Below are 15,283 nucleotides of genomic sequence, written 5' to 3'. Positions count from 1 at the left end.
AATATTTCCCTCCCCACCCACCATGCCCACCATACCCACTAACAATTCCACACATCCTTCCCTTGTGTGTTTTTTCCTAAAAAAGCTTTGTTCTCAGCAATTTGTCAATTAGTCTCCCAGAGGAATTAGTAGTTAACTTTCTAGGGAATTTCTTCTCTCAAGAGCATTTGCTTTTTAATCAAGAGCTATTCAAAACCAGAAGGTCTTAAACAGCCAAATGAACCAATATATAAAAGTTGAAGTAGAGACCCAATAATACACAGCATCAGATTTGAGGAACCTACTCTGGCCTGCCCCAAGGAAGATTCAGCCTGAGAGGATTCTGGCCTCCCTCTTTCTTTCTCCTCCCTGCCTCTATCTCTGGTCAAGATATTGGGCTACTGGCTTTGGCTAGAGGCCATTTGCCATGAGGGAGGGATGTAGAGGTTGATGAAAGGGGACTTGGCATTCAACTGAAATACCATTCCCATAACTACCTAGGTAGAGCTCCCCTTCCCTCTCCCTGGAGTTGGATTCCACTATTCCTTTTAGAAGCACAGCATCAAGCATTGGCTTATTGCAGTGTTCAACACAGAGACCTGCATGAGGCCCTATCCCCCAGGCAGCTCCCTTTCCACACTTTGAGGAGAATGATTACCTGACATGCTGGGATTAGAAGCTGGCTGACCCGATCTCCATCCAAGGTGGAGGGATGAACACTTCTACTGAGGACAGGTCTTTTCACCTCAAGTTCTTGAAGGCCAGGATCAGTGAGGTTCATGGCCATACCAAGGCCCATTCACCTGCATCCAGAGACCTGCCCATGTTCAAAGAACTCATCCCTGTTGTTTCTCCACCACCCATACCCCAGGGCTGACCCCTGTCCTCTTCTCTCAACCCCAGCACTCTGGGAAACAGTACATTTAGAAAAAATGAACCCTAAAGCCACATTCCATCAAGATGCAAATACAGATCTCTGTGTACACAATGGCTATCTGTGTCAGGTACACACTGACACATGAACACACACACACTCACTAATCAAACACACAGATATGCATACACATATGTAATACACATAGAGATTCAAGCATGTAAGGACACAAAGTTACACAGACATAAACATTCATAGCACATACGTACAGATACACTCATAAATACATAGAGATATAAAATGTATGTGCACTCAAGACACAAATACATGCACATTTATGCACATTCACATGTATAGGTTTTTATATGCAGATACTCACATATATAAAGAATACCTCAAATATATACCAAAATAGATACATACACATGTACATGGGTGCACATAGAAATACTCCTACATGCCCCCCCCCAACACCTTTTCTCTCTCCCTCCCTCTCTCACACACACACAACTCTACCCTCTTAATACCCAGTCTCAGCTCTAAACTTCCTGCTTCGTGAACTCTAAATCCCTCTTGGAGCCCAATGCCCCAGCTGGCACAAAGTTAAGGCCAAGGACAGTGTTCTCTCGCCAAGTCCCCAGGGTCTTTTTTTCTGAGAAAGTGGGTGAAGGAGAGAGGCCCGAGGCTGTATAGAAGGGGGAATGGGAACCGTGCTGCCAGCGGACATCATGCCTCGGGCTGCAAGGCCCAGGCCGGCGGGAGGCAGCTTCTTCCTAAGACTGGCCCCTCTGCAGAGGTAGGCGGCGATGGAGGAGGTAGGCTTTCTCTCTGCTGGCTTATGAACAGAGATGGCTGCAAGAACCGGAAATGGGAGTCATTCTCAGAGGCCAAAGAGCACAGGGCTGGACCAGAAGCGGGTTTCCCCAAGACAAGGTACTTTCTCCCAAGTGGCGTCCCCCAAGTGGGATCTTCGCCTGCATTTTGGAAAGCCGCCCCGCCCCGCAGCTCACACTGAATCCGTGCAAGGCGGGCTCCCCACCCGGCACCGAAGGCGACCTGCCCGCCGCGGTGAGCGGGTGCGGAGAGGCAAAGCCGGCCGAGGGCGCGCCTGGGCCCCGCTCCGCCTCCAGGTGGCGCTGCCGCGCAGCAGCTCCGCACCGCCGCCGGCGGCCGGGCTCCGCCATCTTTCACTTCCCCGCAGAGGGGAAGGCTTCCAGGACTTTCCCAAGCTGGGGAGCCCCCAGAAAGAGCAATGAAGAAAAAGACCCAGGGAATGCTGTGAGAAGTGTGGATTTATGGCCAGGAGAGGCTGGGGGCAGAGTCCAGGGCCGAGAGCGGGGCAGTGGCAGCCAGAGGCCTGAGGCTCCAAGGCTGGTTCACCGCGCCATTGGCTCAGAAGGAGCAGACGAAGGGCAGCTGTCTATGGCACGGAGCTCGTCGCCAGTGGCCATCTGGAAGTAGAGAGCACAGTGATGTCAGCTGCCTCTCTGGGTCTGGCCGATGCCCCACCCCTTCCCTCCTAAGGTACCTCGGATGTCCCTTCTGCAGCCATCGTCATTGGGCGTTGGACACACTAACTTACATTTACCAAGCCATATCATGACCTGGGCTATGCGCTAAGTGCTTTCCGTCGACTGTCACCTTCTGTCCTCACCTCAACTCCAAGAGGCAGGTGCTGTCATGATCCTTGTCCCACAAAGAGGAGACTGAGGCTTGGTAGTGATCGATAACTTGCCTGTAACCTGCCTGGCAAGTGGCAGAGCTGGAATGTGACTCCTAGCCCTCTTGCTCTAGCACATATGGTCTTAGCCACTAACTAAACTCCCTCACATCTGCCGCGCATGCTGTTGCCCACATCTGCTGTTTGAAGCTGGCATCTTGTCTCTCAGCCATCTCTAATTACCACACCCGGCCTTCTCCTTCATTCACACCTTATATCCATGTGTCGCTCTCATTTTCACATTGACCACTTGAATCTGTCACCCTCTTATCAGAGGAAGTTAAGGACCCCTAGCCAACTCCCTCATACCTAGAGGACCCCTGCCACCTGGTTTTATTCAAGGGATCCCTGTATCTCAGCCTTTCTCACAGACAAGTGATAACTCACAAGTTGGGGTTGGATGTGAGCTTAAGGAGATGTGTCCAGGCGGCTCAAAGGGATAGCTTCTGAGAATCCACTTTGTCACCCCCTTCTCCTTCCCCAGGGGCCCATTCCCCTCACCTCCAGTACATAGGGTCACACAGTGGCCTCCTGAACACCCAGGTTGCCCTGAAGCCCAATATGCAAAATTCCAGGAGCTTCCATCAGTCCAGCAAAACTTCTTCCACAGGAACTGGAGAAAAGATAAGGCAGATCAGAGGGCAGAGGTCTAGGAAGGCAGATCCAGGTACTCAGAGATAGCCACTGCTGCCTTCCCTCTCTGCCTGCCTGGCCAGGAGCCAGATACCTTTGCAACCCATTCCTGAAGCTTTGTGGGCAATGGTAACCGTTTGTCCCAGCCATCCCACAGAGCAGACTTCTCCAACCACACTGGAGGATCTTGCTAACATGCAGATTCTGATTCAGGAGACCTGGGGTTGGGCCCAAGATTCTGCATATTTAACAAGCTACCAGGTGATGCTGATACTGCTGGCCCATGGACCACACCTCGAGTACCAAATATAATGGCATTTATTAATCCACAATCTCAGAGCCACCCCAAGATAAGAAGATCCCTATTGTAGAAATGAAGAAGCTTAGGATTCCTAAAGCTCTTCAGTTAGTAAGTGACCAACCTGAACCTAGAATCTGTCTCATGACTTGAGTGTTATACTGGTAAATGTTTTTGAAACCAGCTCTGGGGAAAGGTGAGAAAATGGGAAATAGGAAGGAGCCCTGATGTATAACATGATATTTTGGGTTCTGAAATGTCCCACAAAGGCCCATGTGCTTGTGGTTTGATCAGCAGCCCATAGTGTGATTGGGAGATGGTGGCACTTTTAAGAGGCGGGACCTAAGCCAAGTGCTGGGATAAGTCCCAGTGACTCAGGAGGCTGAGGCAGAAGGATCACAAGTTGAGGCCAGCCTGGGCAACTTACTCAAAATAAAAATTTTAAAAAAGGTTGGGGATGCAGCCCAAAGGCAGTTCACTATTGGGTTCAATCCCCAGTACCCCCCAAACCAAACAAAAATGAGGCAGGGAAGCAGTTAGGTCAATGGGGGTGTGCTCTTGAAGGGGATTTTGGGACCCTGGCCCATTCCTCTCTTCTTTTCTTTCCTGTTGCGATGAGGTGAACACATCTCCTCTGCCTTACACTGCTACCACAATATTCTGTGCTGCCACCGGTCCAAAGAAACACGGTCAAATGACCATGAACTGAAAGAGTGAGCCAAGATAAACCTTCTTCCTTAAAAGTTGATTCTCACAGACATTTTATTGGACTGCCAATATCCTTGGTGTAAAGGATACCATGTCTGATTTTAAGCTACCAGCATGGAGTTAGCTCAGAGATGTGTGTAATTTGTTCTCTCAAAACAGCACAAGCCAGCTCCGGCACTTGTTTGCTTACCCCTCTATGGACACCTTATCTGTGCAAGGTTAAGGCTTGGCCCCAGCAGGTGCTCCCTTAAAACAATCAAAAATAATTTTCTGTACTGAGTAGTTGGCCCCAGACTTACCCAGCCCCTGAGGACGCCTCCAATCCAGATCTGGGCCTGGTTTATCTTACTGGCCAAACAATGAACATGATAGTTGAAATTGTAGTTGTGAATGGAGACAAGGTTGCCTTGGTAGCATCTCCTGCAGACATTCTGCAGAGATAAGGGGGGAGGTAGAAAATTCACTCTCTTTTTTCTCAAATTCCTGAGTCTCCAATCAAGACACCTACAACCATTTTCAAGTTAGAAATAAGGGACCTATTTCTCTCCATCAATAACTTTTGCTCCTTAATCAGTTGCCAGGGCATTCTTTCAGGAAATAATAATAATTAATATTATTAATAATACTTATTTATAGTCACTATTTACTGAGTGTTAATTCTAACTATCCTGAATGCATTACCTCAGTTAACCTTCACAACTCTAAGATATTGGTAGTATTCAGTCAGCTTTCTGTATCTGTGGGTTTCTCATTCACAGATCTTTAAAAACCACAGATCAAAAATTTTTAAATTGTATCTGTACTGAACATGTACAGACTTTTTTCTTGTCATTATTCTCTAGACAATACACTATAACAGTAATTTATGTAGGATTTATACTGTATTCAATATTATAAGTAATCTAGAGAAGATTTCAAGTACATGGAGGGAATTGCACAGATTATATACAAATAATTTGCCATTTTTATATAAGGGCCTTGAACATCTGAAGATTTGGGTATCTATGGCAGGGGGGGGAGGTCCTTGAATAAATACCCCATGCAAACTGAGAGACAACCATATTTCTTCATCTTACAAATGAAGATACTGAAGCTCTGAAAGATGTGGCTACTTGCCCAGGTGACAGACCATGGAAAGTATAAATAATATTGAACACAGATGTATCTAATACCCATGATTTTGTTCAAATTAGTGGTTCTCAAAGTGCAGTCCTCAGACCAACAATATCATTGCCACCTGGGAATTTGTTTCAAATGTAGATTCTCAGGCTCAGCCCCAGAAATTGTGGGATTAAAGTCCTCAAATCTGTATTTTAACAAGACCTCCTGGTGATTCTGAAACTAGGGTTTGTGGGCCACTAAGTTAAACAACTAGAGAACAGAAGTTTGGATCTACTCTCTTCTCTGAGCCCCCATTCCCCTTCCCACCCTGCACAGACGCTCCTGGCCACTTACCTGAGCTTGAGAAAATGTCTTTGGAGTTTGTACCAGCAGATAGCGACAGGTTTTGCACCCAGAATCTCCCTGAATTTGAACAATATCCTCTTCCCTGGGGCATAGCAAGTTCTGCTCTAAAGGAGGTGGGCCTGACTCCACAGCCTCCTCATCTTCAAAGGCTTCTTGATACCCTGAAGTCTTGACCTCATCGCCCTCTACTTGAATCCCCTCTTCAGTCAGGGCCAACTCTCCCTCCTGCTCCCCTGAGCCATCTGGATCCTGATCCAGGTCTGTCTCTGTCTTTAGGCTCTCCAGATGGGGGGCATCATTCTCTAGGAAGAAGAGGTAGCCTGCCATCACATCAGAGGCTCCCTCCTTCCAGGACCACGGACAGCTCCAACCATCCTGCTCAGGTCCTCTGGAGCCAGCCCAAACGGCCTCCTCCATGTTGGATGAGGAGAGATGTCTTGGGTCAGAGTCACAAATGGATGAGAACCTGACCCCTGGCTGACTCCAAAGGTGTACATTTGGGGGCAGGAGAAAGGAGCATGTGTGAGAATCTTGGGACAGCCACCAGCTCTTCATCTTAACAGGTGGGTGCTTACCTCTTATGAAGGAACCCTGAGAAAAAATTCAGTCCCAATTCTAAGTTCAGGATAATCTTGCCAGAGATGGGCCAGATCAACTGAGGAGGAGAGACTGGCCCTGCCCCATGGGAGTAAAAATAAAGGGAGGGGAACATTAAAAAGAGGAGAAAGGAGAAATGATGAGTGAGAAGGGGATGGGAGGACTTACTTACCCAGATAAAGAGCAGAAACTGTCCCCAGCAGGAGAAGGGCTAGGTGCAGGGGGTGTTTCATATCTACTCAGTCTCGTAGCCGGACACAACTCCGCCTTCCTCCTCGAGGCAGTCTGTGTGTCTAGCACAGCCCCTGGCACATAGTACAGCAGCAATATTTGTTTAACTAATTGATTAAAGGACAAACTAGAGGGCTTCCTCTTCCTCCAGTGGACAGACGCTGAGCTGAAGCATCTGGAAAAGGAATGGGGAAGGGACAGCACGGGTGCAAAAGTCCCCTTTTCCTGAAATCCTCACACAATCCTGGACCACAATCTCAGACCTTATAGGAACAGGGCTGCTGAGTTCCCTCATGCTGGGGGAGGAGTGAGGGAGGATAGTGGCCATCACTGACCACCTCAGGACAGGTCTCCTAGGTGTTTTCCACCTGAGATCCCACTTCCTCCCAGGCTCTGAACACCCCCCTCCTATGGCAACAGGAAGAGTACTCACCTTCTGGCTCCTCCAAGTTCAGTGCCTCTGGAGGCTGCGCCCCACAAGCAGCCTTTATGCTGGGCTTTTGGGGAAGTGGGAAGGGGCCAGGATGATTGCCCCAGGCCAGGGCTGGGGCAGTGGAGCTGATAACAACTGTTGGCTCAGTCTTCTTACCTCTGGGTCTTGCTCTCTCCTGGGACTGCAGGGCCCTGCCCTGTCCAGCCTGCTGCCCTGAATGGGAGCCCACACACACTGTCTTGCCTGGCTGTCATGCCTATTGTCCAGGCATATTATTATTAGTGTCCCTTAAAGTTCTCCATCTAGCCGGGCATGGTGGCATATGTCTGTAATCCCAGCAGCTCAGGGATCACAAGTTCAAAGCCAGCCTCAGCAAAAGCAAGGTGCTAAGCAACTCAGTGAGACTCTGTCTCTAAATAAAATACAAAATAGGGCTGGGGATGTGGCTCAGTGGTCAAGTGCCCCTGTGTTCAATCCCCGGCACACCCCCTAAAAAAATCTAAATAATATCTAAACAATGCCCCTTAACTCAGGAGTAGCCTCCCATGATCAGTATCCCAGAAGTAGGGACCTCGGGGAGCAACACTCTCTTGAGCTCTTATTTCCCTTCACCCATTTCCACCAGGAATGTTTGACTATTTGTGCTTCACAGATGTGAGAAATGAGGCGTAGTGGAGGAACACAATTTGCCAAGGTTACACGGACAGTGAAGGAACTAGGATTTCTAAGTCTCTCTAGCTCCAACTCTTTTCTCCCCTCCTCCCATATCCTCACCCCCTGCCCTCCCTCCCTCTCTTTCTCAGTTTTAGTGTGTGAAAAACCTTGATGTTTCCTCCGTACTGAAAATCTAGATCAGGGATTCCTAACCTTTATACTGTTTATATTTGGGGCCAATTAATAGTTGTGGGGGGCTGCCCTGGGCATTGTGGAAAGCTCCACAACACCCCTGATATCTACGAGATATCATCTTACTAGATGTCGGTAGCAGCTCCCCTGAGAACAACCAAGAATGTCTCCCCTCATTTCCTAATGTCCTCTGGAACATCTGGGGATCGCTGATCTAGAACATGCCATTGTGTCCAACCTCAAGGCATATGTCCATGGCTGGCCAAGAGGCGGAGCTAGAATGAAAAGCTACATGCAGAATCTTCCAGACACTGATAGGTCACCTTCCCACCCCAAGTTTACCTCCGCTCTCTTACTAGAGGCTGATAGGAGAGTCCAGAGTCGGAACTAGGGTCAGCCAAGTGAGGCCCTCATCTTAGATGCAAAATTTAAGGAGGCACTAAAAAAAAAAAAAAAAAAAAAAAAATTCAGTATGCAGGATAAATAGTATTTTAACACAATCTTTCTTTAAAGTCAAAATTAATGCAAAACATCCTTGAGGAACAAAATATCAAAATTCTAACCTACCAAACCCAGCCAAATTCCCAGCAGTCCAAAGAAAATTCAGCAAATGCTGAGCCCTGGCGGCCAGATTGCTCTGCCAAGACTGTGGAGTGGAGGGGGGCACTCAACTCCAGGCCTCCTACTGGAGAGTGCACATTTGTTGCCCATATTCCAGCCCAGGCCTCCAAGGCAGCAGGGACAAGTAGCCCGGAGGGCCAGGAGGCCTGGATCCCTTCCCCTCCTCTGCTCTCCCAAGGGAACTACAAATGGAGAAGTAACCGAGAGGTTATTTCTGGGCCTGGTTGCAAAGTAACTGCCTTGGCTCTTATCTCCCTGGCCCAACGAACCAGACCTGCTTATCTACCTGATTGTGGGAGGATTGGCCAATGCCAGGGCCCAAGAGCCTGGTCAAGGGATTTCAAACTTGAGACCTCCCTAGTAAGAAGGGAGAAGAATGGACTCCCTTTTTCCATATTCACCCTCACTCCCTCACTCCGGAACCCAGGCCAGGGCTCCATTCTACCTGTGGTCGGATGACCTATTATCTTGGCTCTCTCAGGAGGCAGCACCTCCATCATTTTAGAGATGAGGAAATGACATCTCAGAGAGCCCAAGAGCACAGAGCAAGTTGGAGACCAGCCTAAACCCAGGTCTTCAGGCTCCTTACCCACCCACAACTGCCTTCCTCCAGCCTCCTCCCACGGACCTCCCTCCTCTCCAAGCCCATTCCCTGCCTCAAGTTGACTCATTTTTTTGTTTTTGTTTTGCGCACAAACCTCAGGCAAAGACATTCTAATGACTTCAACAACCTCATCAATGACCACAATGGTGATGCCTGTCTGAGTTAAAACTAGAAATGACTTTTTTTTAATTTTTTGTACTTGGGATGGAACCCGGGGCACTCCACCACTGAGCTACATCCCCAGTCCTTTTTATATTTTGAGACAGGGTCTTACAAAGTTTCCCAGGATGGCCTTGAACTTGGGATCTTTCTGCCTCAGCCTCTTGAGGTGCTTGGAGTACAGGCATGTGCCACCATGCCTGGCTCAAAAATGACATTTTTGAAGGTCCACCCCAAACTAGATCCTACAACATAATCTTTTAAAAAATCATTCTACAAATTGGGTATTGTCATCTCTACATATTTACTACAAAATCAGGAGAGGTTAAATTACTTACCCAAGTTTCACAAACTAGTAACAAGTGGTATGCAGGACCCTAGTCTGTCTGACTTCCTAGTCCTTGTTTGATAGACCCAAACGTGCTACACCGTCTGGCCAGTGGTGCCAACCTTTTCAACATACTTGGAACACCAAGTCTTTAGATGACTGTCAGCAGCGATGTTTACAGATTTAGTCCAACCCTACACTACACAAAGGCTGGGTCTCATCATCTCTAAAGTCACATGGTCCAGCTACTCAGGAGGCTGAGGCAGGAGGATCACAACAAGTTCAAGCCGGGGTAACTTAGTGAGATCTTGTCTCAAAATTTTAAAAAATGAAAAAGGACTGGGGTGGAAGCTCAGCAGCAGAGTGCTTGCCTAACCTGTGTGGGGATCTGGGTTCAATCCCCAGTGCCAAAACAAAACCAAAAAAAAAAAAAAAAAAAAAAACCCAGGCACATGGTGTGGTGTACAGTGAAATCACAAGGCCCAGAGTCAGCCACTCTGTTCCTCAGTTTTCTCATCTGTAAGGATAATAATAGGACCTTCCTCTAATGACATCATCTGGTTGTGAAGTTGGGAGTGGCTCTTGTCAGTCACCTTCTGAGATGAGGCACGCGGAGCTGCGGGCGGCCCCGTCAGTGAGTAAGGAGTGAGCGCTGCGTCCTTTGAGCTCTCTGCTGCTCTGCTCTTTGCACCGTGTACAGAACTACACACGTGCCATTCCCAAGGGGTGATCTTCGTTTCCCAGAGCTCAGTTAGCTTCTTGTCAGAAAGAATTGCACACGCACAGCAATTCTCCTTATTTCATGATCTTTACTTTAAAAAAAAAATCTTTTTATGAACAAATAACATGCACCCTGCCCCGTGCACTGGAGAGTGGACGGCAGAGGGAAGCTTCACAGTGGGCGCCACTGCGAAACCACACCCAGAACAATAGACGGAACAGGATGAGGAGCCCTGAAGCCTCCCTCCCGCCTCCTTCTTGACATTATCCCCCAAAGGGAATCTCCATGGACTGAGAGTCAACACACACCCAACCAAAGAGATGTGTGAGGAAAAAGATAAAATCCACCAACCACTCCATTAGAACCTAGCACATAATAAGTGCCTAGCAAATGGGAGACTTTATTTAAGAGTGTGTGTGTGTGTGTGTGTGTTTTGCTGGGGATCCAACCCAGGCCCTCATATATGCCAAGCAAGTGCTTTTCCACTTAGCTACACCTGTGGTCCCTATTATTCTTTATTATATGAGGAAACAGTGCCCTTTCCACGTTAGAGTATAAAGTCCATGAGGGCAAGGACTGAAAGGCCTTCAGCTACATTCTCACAGCATCCACAACAGGGCAGAACCCATCGTACCTGTTTCACATGTTGCCATCTGTGAAACCAGCGCTGCCATAGAGCAGTGTGTGAGTTCTGTCTCTTTCTCTATTGACTGAAAGACCCTGGACAAACTCCTTCCCCTCTCTGACCCACACTCAAAAACAATGAGTTCTTGTTGTGTATCCCTCTAAGACCCCTGTCCCATGTTCTATGAATTGTCCCATGTTCTATGAATTTGAAGATTTCTAAAGGGAAAGGGCCTCAGGGCATTGACCCCTTTTACTCTGCTGGCCTCCCTAGTGGAGAAGGGGTTTAGAATGCTTTTCTTCTGATGGAAGCTTCCTCATCTCCAGCTGGGTGAGTCTTATGTCCTAAGAGAAACCCAGGAGTGAGGGAGAACAGCCAAAGCCTCCAGTCATGGGGTCATAATGGTTAAAGAAACAGACTTTAGAGCAGCTAGAGTCAGATCTTGGCATTGGATGCACTCCAATGTTTAGTCTTGGGCAAGTCTTTTGACAAGTCATGACTTTTCTGAGTCTGCTTCTGCAAAGTGGAAATAAGAAGGATTGATTGCACAAAGTCATTATGTAAAATACCTGCCACAGCTGGGGGTACTTTGTGGGTGCTCAAAAAGTGGTAGTAATGAGCAACTTATTGAGCTTATATTATAAAAAACTACATGAGCTGGAGGTGATGGTGTATACCTGTATTCACAGCTACTCAGGAGACTGAGGCAAGAGCATCACAAGTTCAAGGCCAACCTCAGCAAGTTATCAAGACCCTCCCCCATCTCTGATGCATAGCAAGTTGTCTTCTTCTGGGTTTTCCCAGAAGCAGAGCTTGAGGCAAGGATTTGAGTGTAAATACTATAGTAAATTTGGGAAGTGCAGAGATACTAGTAGGAAGCAGAGAATTCATCTGGGGAAGAGCAGGCAGCCAGTACAAGGTGTGTTGTAAGGCCAGTCACTTAATGGGTAACCGAGAAGTGGTGCCCAATACATGCCATGGATCTATTCCATTTAAGGGGCAAAGGACTGGGGTGCTTATGTACCCACTTCTGAGAGTTGTCTGCTGTTCCCAGGGACGTGTCAATTTCCAATCACATCAAACCAACCATAGTTCTGGAGTTGGGAGAAATGAGTGGAAAAGGCCCTTGGACACAGAGATGCACATATAAGCCCACCCAAAACCCTGGAAGTTCTGGAAGATGAAGCAGGGGTTCCTGGCAACACCTGCCATATAGATGCCCAGTAATTGGATCTTCTGAGACCCACCAGAGCCCATTCAGCTGCCACTGGAAAGCTCCACAGACCCCAGTACCAACTCTCCATCCTTGAGGAGCAATAACTTCTAAACCATTCTATGAAAGGTATAGAATGTGTGTTGGAATCATAAGGCAGAAAGTCCAAAGGTGAGGCTAAGCAGTGTGGACCAATGATCTCAGGAAAAAATGCACTTTTTTTCAGTATAGCAATTTTATTGTAGGGAAGTGGCAGGAAAGGCAGCAGACAGGAAAGGGGAGGCAGCTGCCTGGGAGGGGGCCAATTCTAGCTCCTGGCTGGGACCACCTCAGTAGGAACAGAGGAAGGGAAGTCTTTTGGCACAGTGAGCTGTACGCCAGTTACCTCCTGAGCAGGCAGAACAAGAAGGAGCCATCAGCCTCCTGCCTACCCCTTCCTCTTCCCCCAGGAAGACTCCCCTCCCAACTCCTGCCTCCAGCCCCAAGCCTCAGTGGAGGGGAAAGACCGAGGAGGCCTCTCCCTGGAGAGCGAGGCTCCTTCCCTAGAGCTGCCTCCTTGGGCGCCTCCCAGAACGTCCCATCATTCGTCCCCAGCCCATCTCACCTCGAGTACACAGGGCCACACATCTGCCACCACAGGTGTTGGGCTGGCCGGCAGCCCAGTACGCAAAATTCCAAGAGCTGCCATCAGCCCAGAGGAACCTTTTACAACGGCCCTAGGGAAGGTAGAAGGAGAAGTGGTAGACTGAGGAGGGGTAGAGGGAGGCAGAGAGACAGAACCAGTGTTGTCCTTGCTGGCTCTTCCTGCTGTCTGCAGGGCCATAGGCCCTTGACCACAGTGGACATTGTCCTAGTCAACTGCACCGTCATCGCATGCTGGGCATCCCAGTGACACAATCACCCTTAAGTTGACCCCATCCTAGAGCTAAGAGGCCCACAATCTTGCCCAGTTCATGGAGATAGAGGCCAAGAGGAACCTGAACCCAGACCTCCTGATTCTAAGTCCTGGGCTCTTCCCAATGCCTGGGCAGGCCGTGGGTGCCTCGTCCAGGTGCGCTTCCTTTCCCAGCCGTTCAGAGGCTCATAGAGCAGAAATGCAGACACATCCACAGCAAGTTGGGCCCTGGCTGGGGTCAGCAGGTGTTGGCACTCCTCTTACCCTGCCCACGATCCTGCCTCCGATCCAGACTTGACCCTGGTTGAGCACCCTGACGGAGCACTGGAGTTGGTAATTAAAGCTGAAGTTGTGGATGGAGACGAGGTTGCCCCGGTAGCATCTCTGACAGACAAACTGCAAGACAGGGAAAAAGAGGGAGAATGCAGTGTCCTTCACACAGGAATCCCCATGGCCAGAGCCTTGGGGTCTCTGAGTCTCCAAAATGTATGCTCTACCTCCCCACCACGACTATTTCAAAGATTGGTGAACAAAAGACAACATGGAAAAAAAGGGGGGTGGATTTCAAATATACTGATACCAAAATAAAGTCGTGTACAAAATGCATCAAGTTTGCACATATCCCCCCATCTGACCCCAGCACCTCTGGAGGCCTCAGCCTCTACTGACACCCCAGAGCCCTCAAAATGGAAAAAAACTAGTGCCTCAGAAGCTGAAGACATGTCTCCTGCCCCCTCCCCTGCCCAGCCTCAGACCACTCACCTGAGCCTTATTAAACCGCTTGGCGCTCCTCACCAGGAGGTAGCGACACGTCTTGCATCCAGGGCTGCCTTCCAGTTTGACTATGTCTTCTTCCTTAGGGCACTGAAGGTCCTTGTCCACCACATCCAGGGCTGAGTCTGACTCCACAGCCTCCTCTTCCTCAGGATCATCTTCGCTTCCAGAGCCTCCTTCTACCTCCTCCTCCAGCGGCATCAGCTCCCCAGCAGGGGCCTCCTCAGGTTCTGGTTCTAGTGTCTCCCCATCCTGAGGCAAGGCTTCATTTTCCAAGGGGCTGTTGACGTCGGGAGTTTCTGTCCCTGGCAGGGAGAAAGACCAAGTGTCCATCCTTCACCTCGGGCCCTGGTTCTTCCTCGGAACCATGGACAGCTCCTGCCCTGCCCCCATGCCAGCCATTGTCCTCTCAACTCTGCCTGGAAAGAGAAATCTGCAACCGCGCCTCTGGGAGGAGGACTCAGCCTCCCCCTTGAGGTCAAGGTGGTAAAGAGCAAGGGCTTAGAGTCAGGCCCTCTAGGTTAGATTCCTGGCTCCATTTACTCCTGGCGTTATTTCTTTGTGAAATTGATAAGCAATGCTACATACCTCGTGGAGATGCTCTAAGGAGTCAAGGAGAGAAGGCATGCGACATTCTCAGTAAGCTCAAAGTAAAAGGAACTGTGCGCACCACTAGCATTACGTAGACTGGACAAAATAGGGACTGTCACAGTAGATCCAAGACTATAGTCATAACAGATGCCTGAACAGAGATTCTCAATTAGGGCATGATCAGGGAAGGGAGCGAGTACTTGCTTCAGACTCATCTACCATAGAACAAGACAAAACAGAGAAAGGAAGACTGATAGGCCAAGACTTACTCAGATGAAGAGTAGAAACGGCCCCAACCAGAAGAGTCAGAAATAGAGGGAGTTTCATCCTGGCTTTGTCCTGCAATGGAGAAACAAGTTTGTCATTGACACACGCATAGGAGCCAGACAATTAGGGAACCTTGGGAGGGAGGTGGAGAAAAAGAAGTCAAGAACAGAAGTCAAGATGGACCAGAGAAGCGAGTGCTGAGGGCGCCCAGGCTGGCTGCTCCAGGACATTGGGAACCTCTCTGAAAAGAACAAAGCAGACCATGAGGGACGGCTGGGGCTGGCTTTCCGGTGAGCCCAGAAGTGGAGAGAATATTATGTTTATTTATTTGTATTTAATGGATCCCCTCGGAGTCTACGACCAAGAAAGGATGGAGAAGCAATGGGCCTTGGCTTTCCTGGGAACCCACAGTATTTAGAAAATGTGTCCCTTCCCCGGAGCTCAGATGCCACACATGCCTCTCAGGGCATCACCCTCAGCCTCCCGCAAGCCAAAGAGAGAAGTCCCATCCCTGCTGGCACCCAAGTAACCTGAAGGCCACTAGCAGTCCCTGACAGCCCTCCAGATGCCCTCAGCCCGAGCCAGGCACCTCTCAGGAGGTAGAACTGTCATGAGCATTAGCGCCACCGGAAGGGAGAAGAGCACTCACCTGCCCAGAGTCTTCCCTCCCTCTGCTACACAGCGGCATTTTATAGAAGA

The 15,283-nt window shown here is 49.0% G+C and overlaps 3 protein-coding genes across 4 annotated transcripts in view; 1 reads left to right on the top strand and 2 right to left on the bottom strand.

The window, feature by feature from the left end:
• Serping1 (serpin family G member 1) overlaps nt 1-15,283 on the top strand; it is a 258,370-nt gene that overhangs the window by 63,518 nt on the left and 179,569 nt on the right. The window lies entirely within an intron of this gene.
• On the bottom strand, nt 2,128-7,662 carry Prg3 (proteoglycan 3, pro eosinophil major basic protein 2). Its single transcript, XM_046444626.2, has 6 exons — nt 6,941-7,662; nt 6,449-6,581; nt 5,668-5,981; nt 4,512-4,643; nt 3,075-3,186; nt 2,128-2,304 (listed from the first exon to the last, which is right to left on the bottom strand). Exons 2-6 carry the CDS (start codon nt 6,507-6,509, stop codon nt 2,246-2,248), a joined length of 678 nt encoding a protein of 225 aa, XP_046300582.1. The 5' UTR covers nt 6,510-6,581; nt 6,941-7,662; the 3' UTR covers nt 2,128-2,245.
• On the bottom strand, nt 7,771-15,257 carry Prg2 (proteoglycan 2, pro eosinophil major basic protein). Of its 2 annotated transcripts, none has more exons than XM_046444641.2 (6): nt 15,234-15,257; nt 14,587-14,656; nt 13,715-14,031; nt 13,217-13,348; nt 12,662-12,773; nt 7,771-8,225 (listed from the first exon to the last, which is right to left on the bottom strand). In XM_046444641.2, exons 2-6 carry the CDS (start codon nt 14,642-14,644, stop codon nt 8,215-8,217), a joined length of 630 nt encoding a protein of 209 aa, XP_046300597.2. In that variant the 5' UTR covers nt 14,645-14,656; nt 15,234-15,257; the 3' UTR covers nt 7,771-8,214. The 2 variants fall into 2 exon arrangements, with proteins under 2 accessions (XP_046300597.2, XP_046300596.2); XM_046444640.2 differs by lacking the exon at nt 7,771-8,225 and adding an exon at nt 12,280-12,445 and having other exon boundaries at nt 15,234-15,256.

This window comes from Marmota monax, unplaced genomic scaffold (assembly GCF_021218885.2).
Source record: "Marmota monax isolate L192 unplaced genomic scaffold, Marmota_monax_Labrador192_F-V1.1 WCK01_AAM20220418_F8-fsc00038, whole genome shotgun sequence".
Taxonomy (NCBI): Eukaryota; Metazoa; Chordata; class Mammalia; order Rodentia; family Sciuridae; genus Marmota; species Marmota monax.
The sequence above is the reverse complement of the archived record's forward strand: the minus strand, read 5'-3'. Positions and strand labels throughout refer to the sequence as shown.

Excerpts from the sequence above, each read along its gene's own strand:
- Prg3 (XM_046444626.2), bottom strand. The coding sequence starts at position 6,509 with ATGAAACACCCCCTGCACCTAGCCCTTCTCCTGCTGGGGACAGTTTCT. Across the intron at positions 5,982-6,448 it reads AGTTTCTGCTCTTTATCTGG|AGAATGATGCCCCCCATCTG; the intron begins GTAAGTAAGTCC and ends TCTTCTTCCTAG. Across the intron at positions 3,187-4,511 it reads GAGGCGTCCTCAGGGGCTGG|TTCCTGTGGAAGAAGTTTTG; the intron begins GTAAGTCTGGGG and ends TCTTTTCTCCAG.
- Prg2 (XM_046444640.2), bottom strand. The coding sequence starts at position 14,644 with ATGAAACTCCCTCTATTTCTGACTCTTCTGGTTGGGGCCGTTTCTACT. Across the intron at positions 12,774-13,216 it reads GAGGCAGGATCGTGGGCAGG|GGCCGTTGTAAAAGGTTCCT; the intron begins GTAAGAGGAGTG and ends TACCTTCCCTAG. Across the intron at positions 12,446-12,661 it reads TGTGGCCCTGTGTACTCGAG|GAGGTAACTGGCGTACAGCT; the intron begins GTGAGATGGGCT and ends CTGCCTGCTCAG.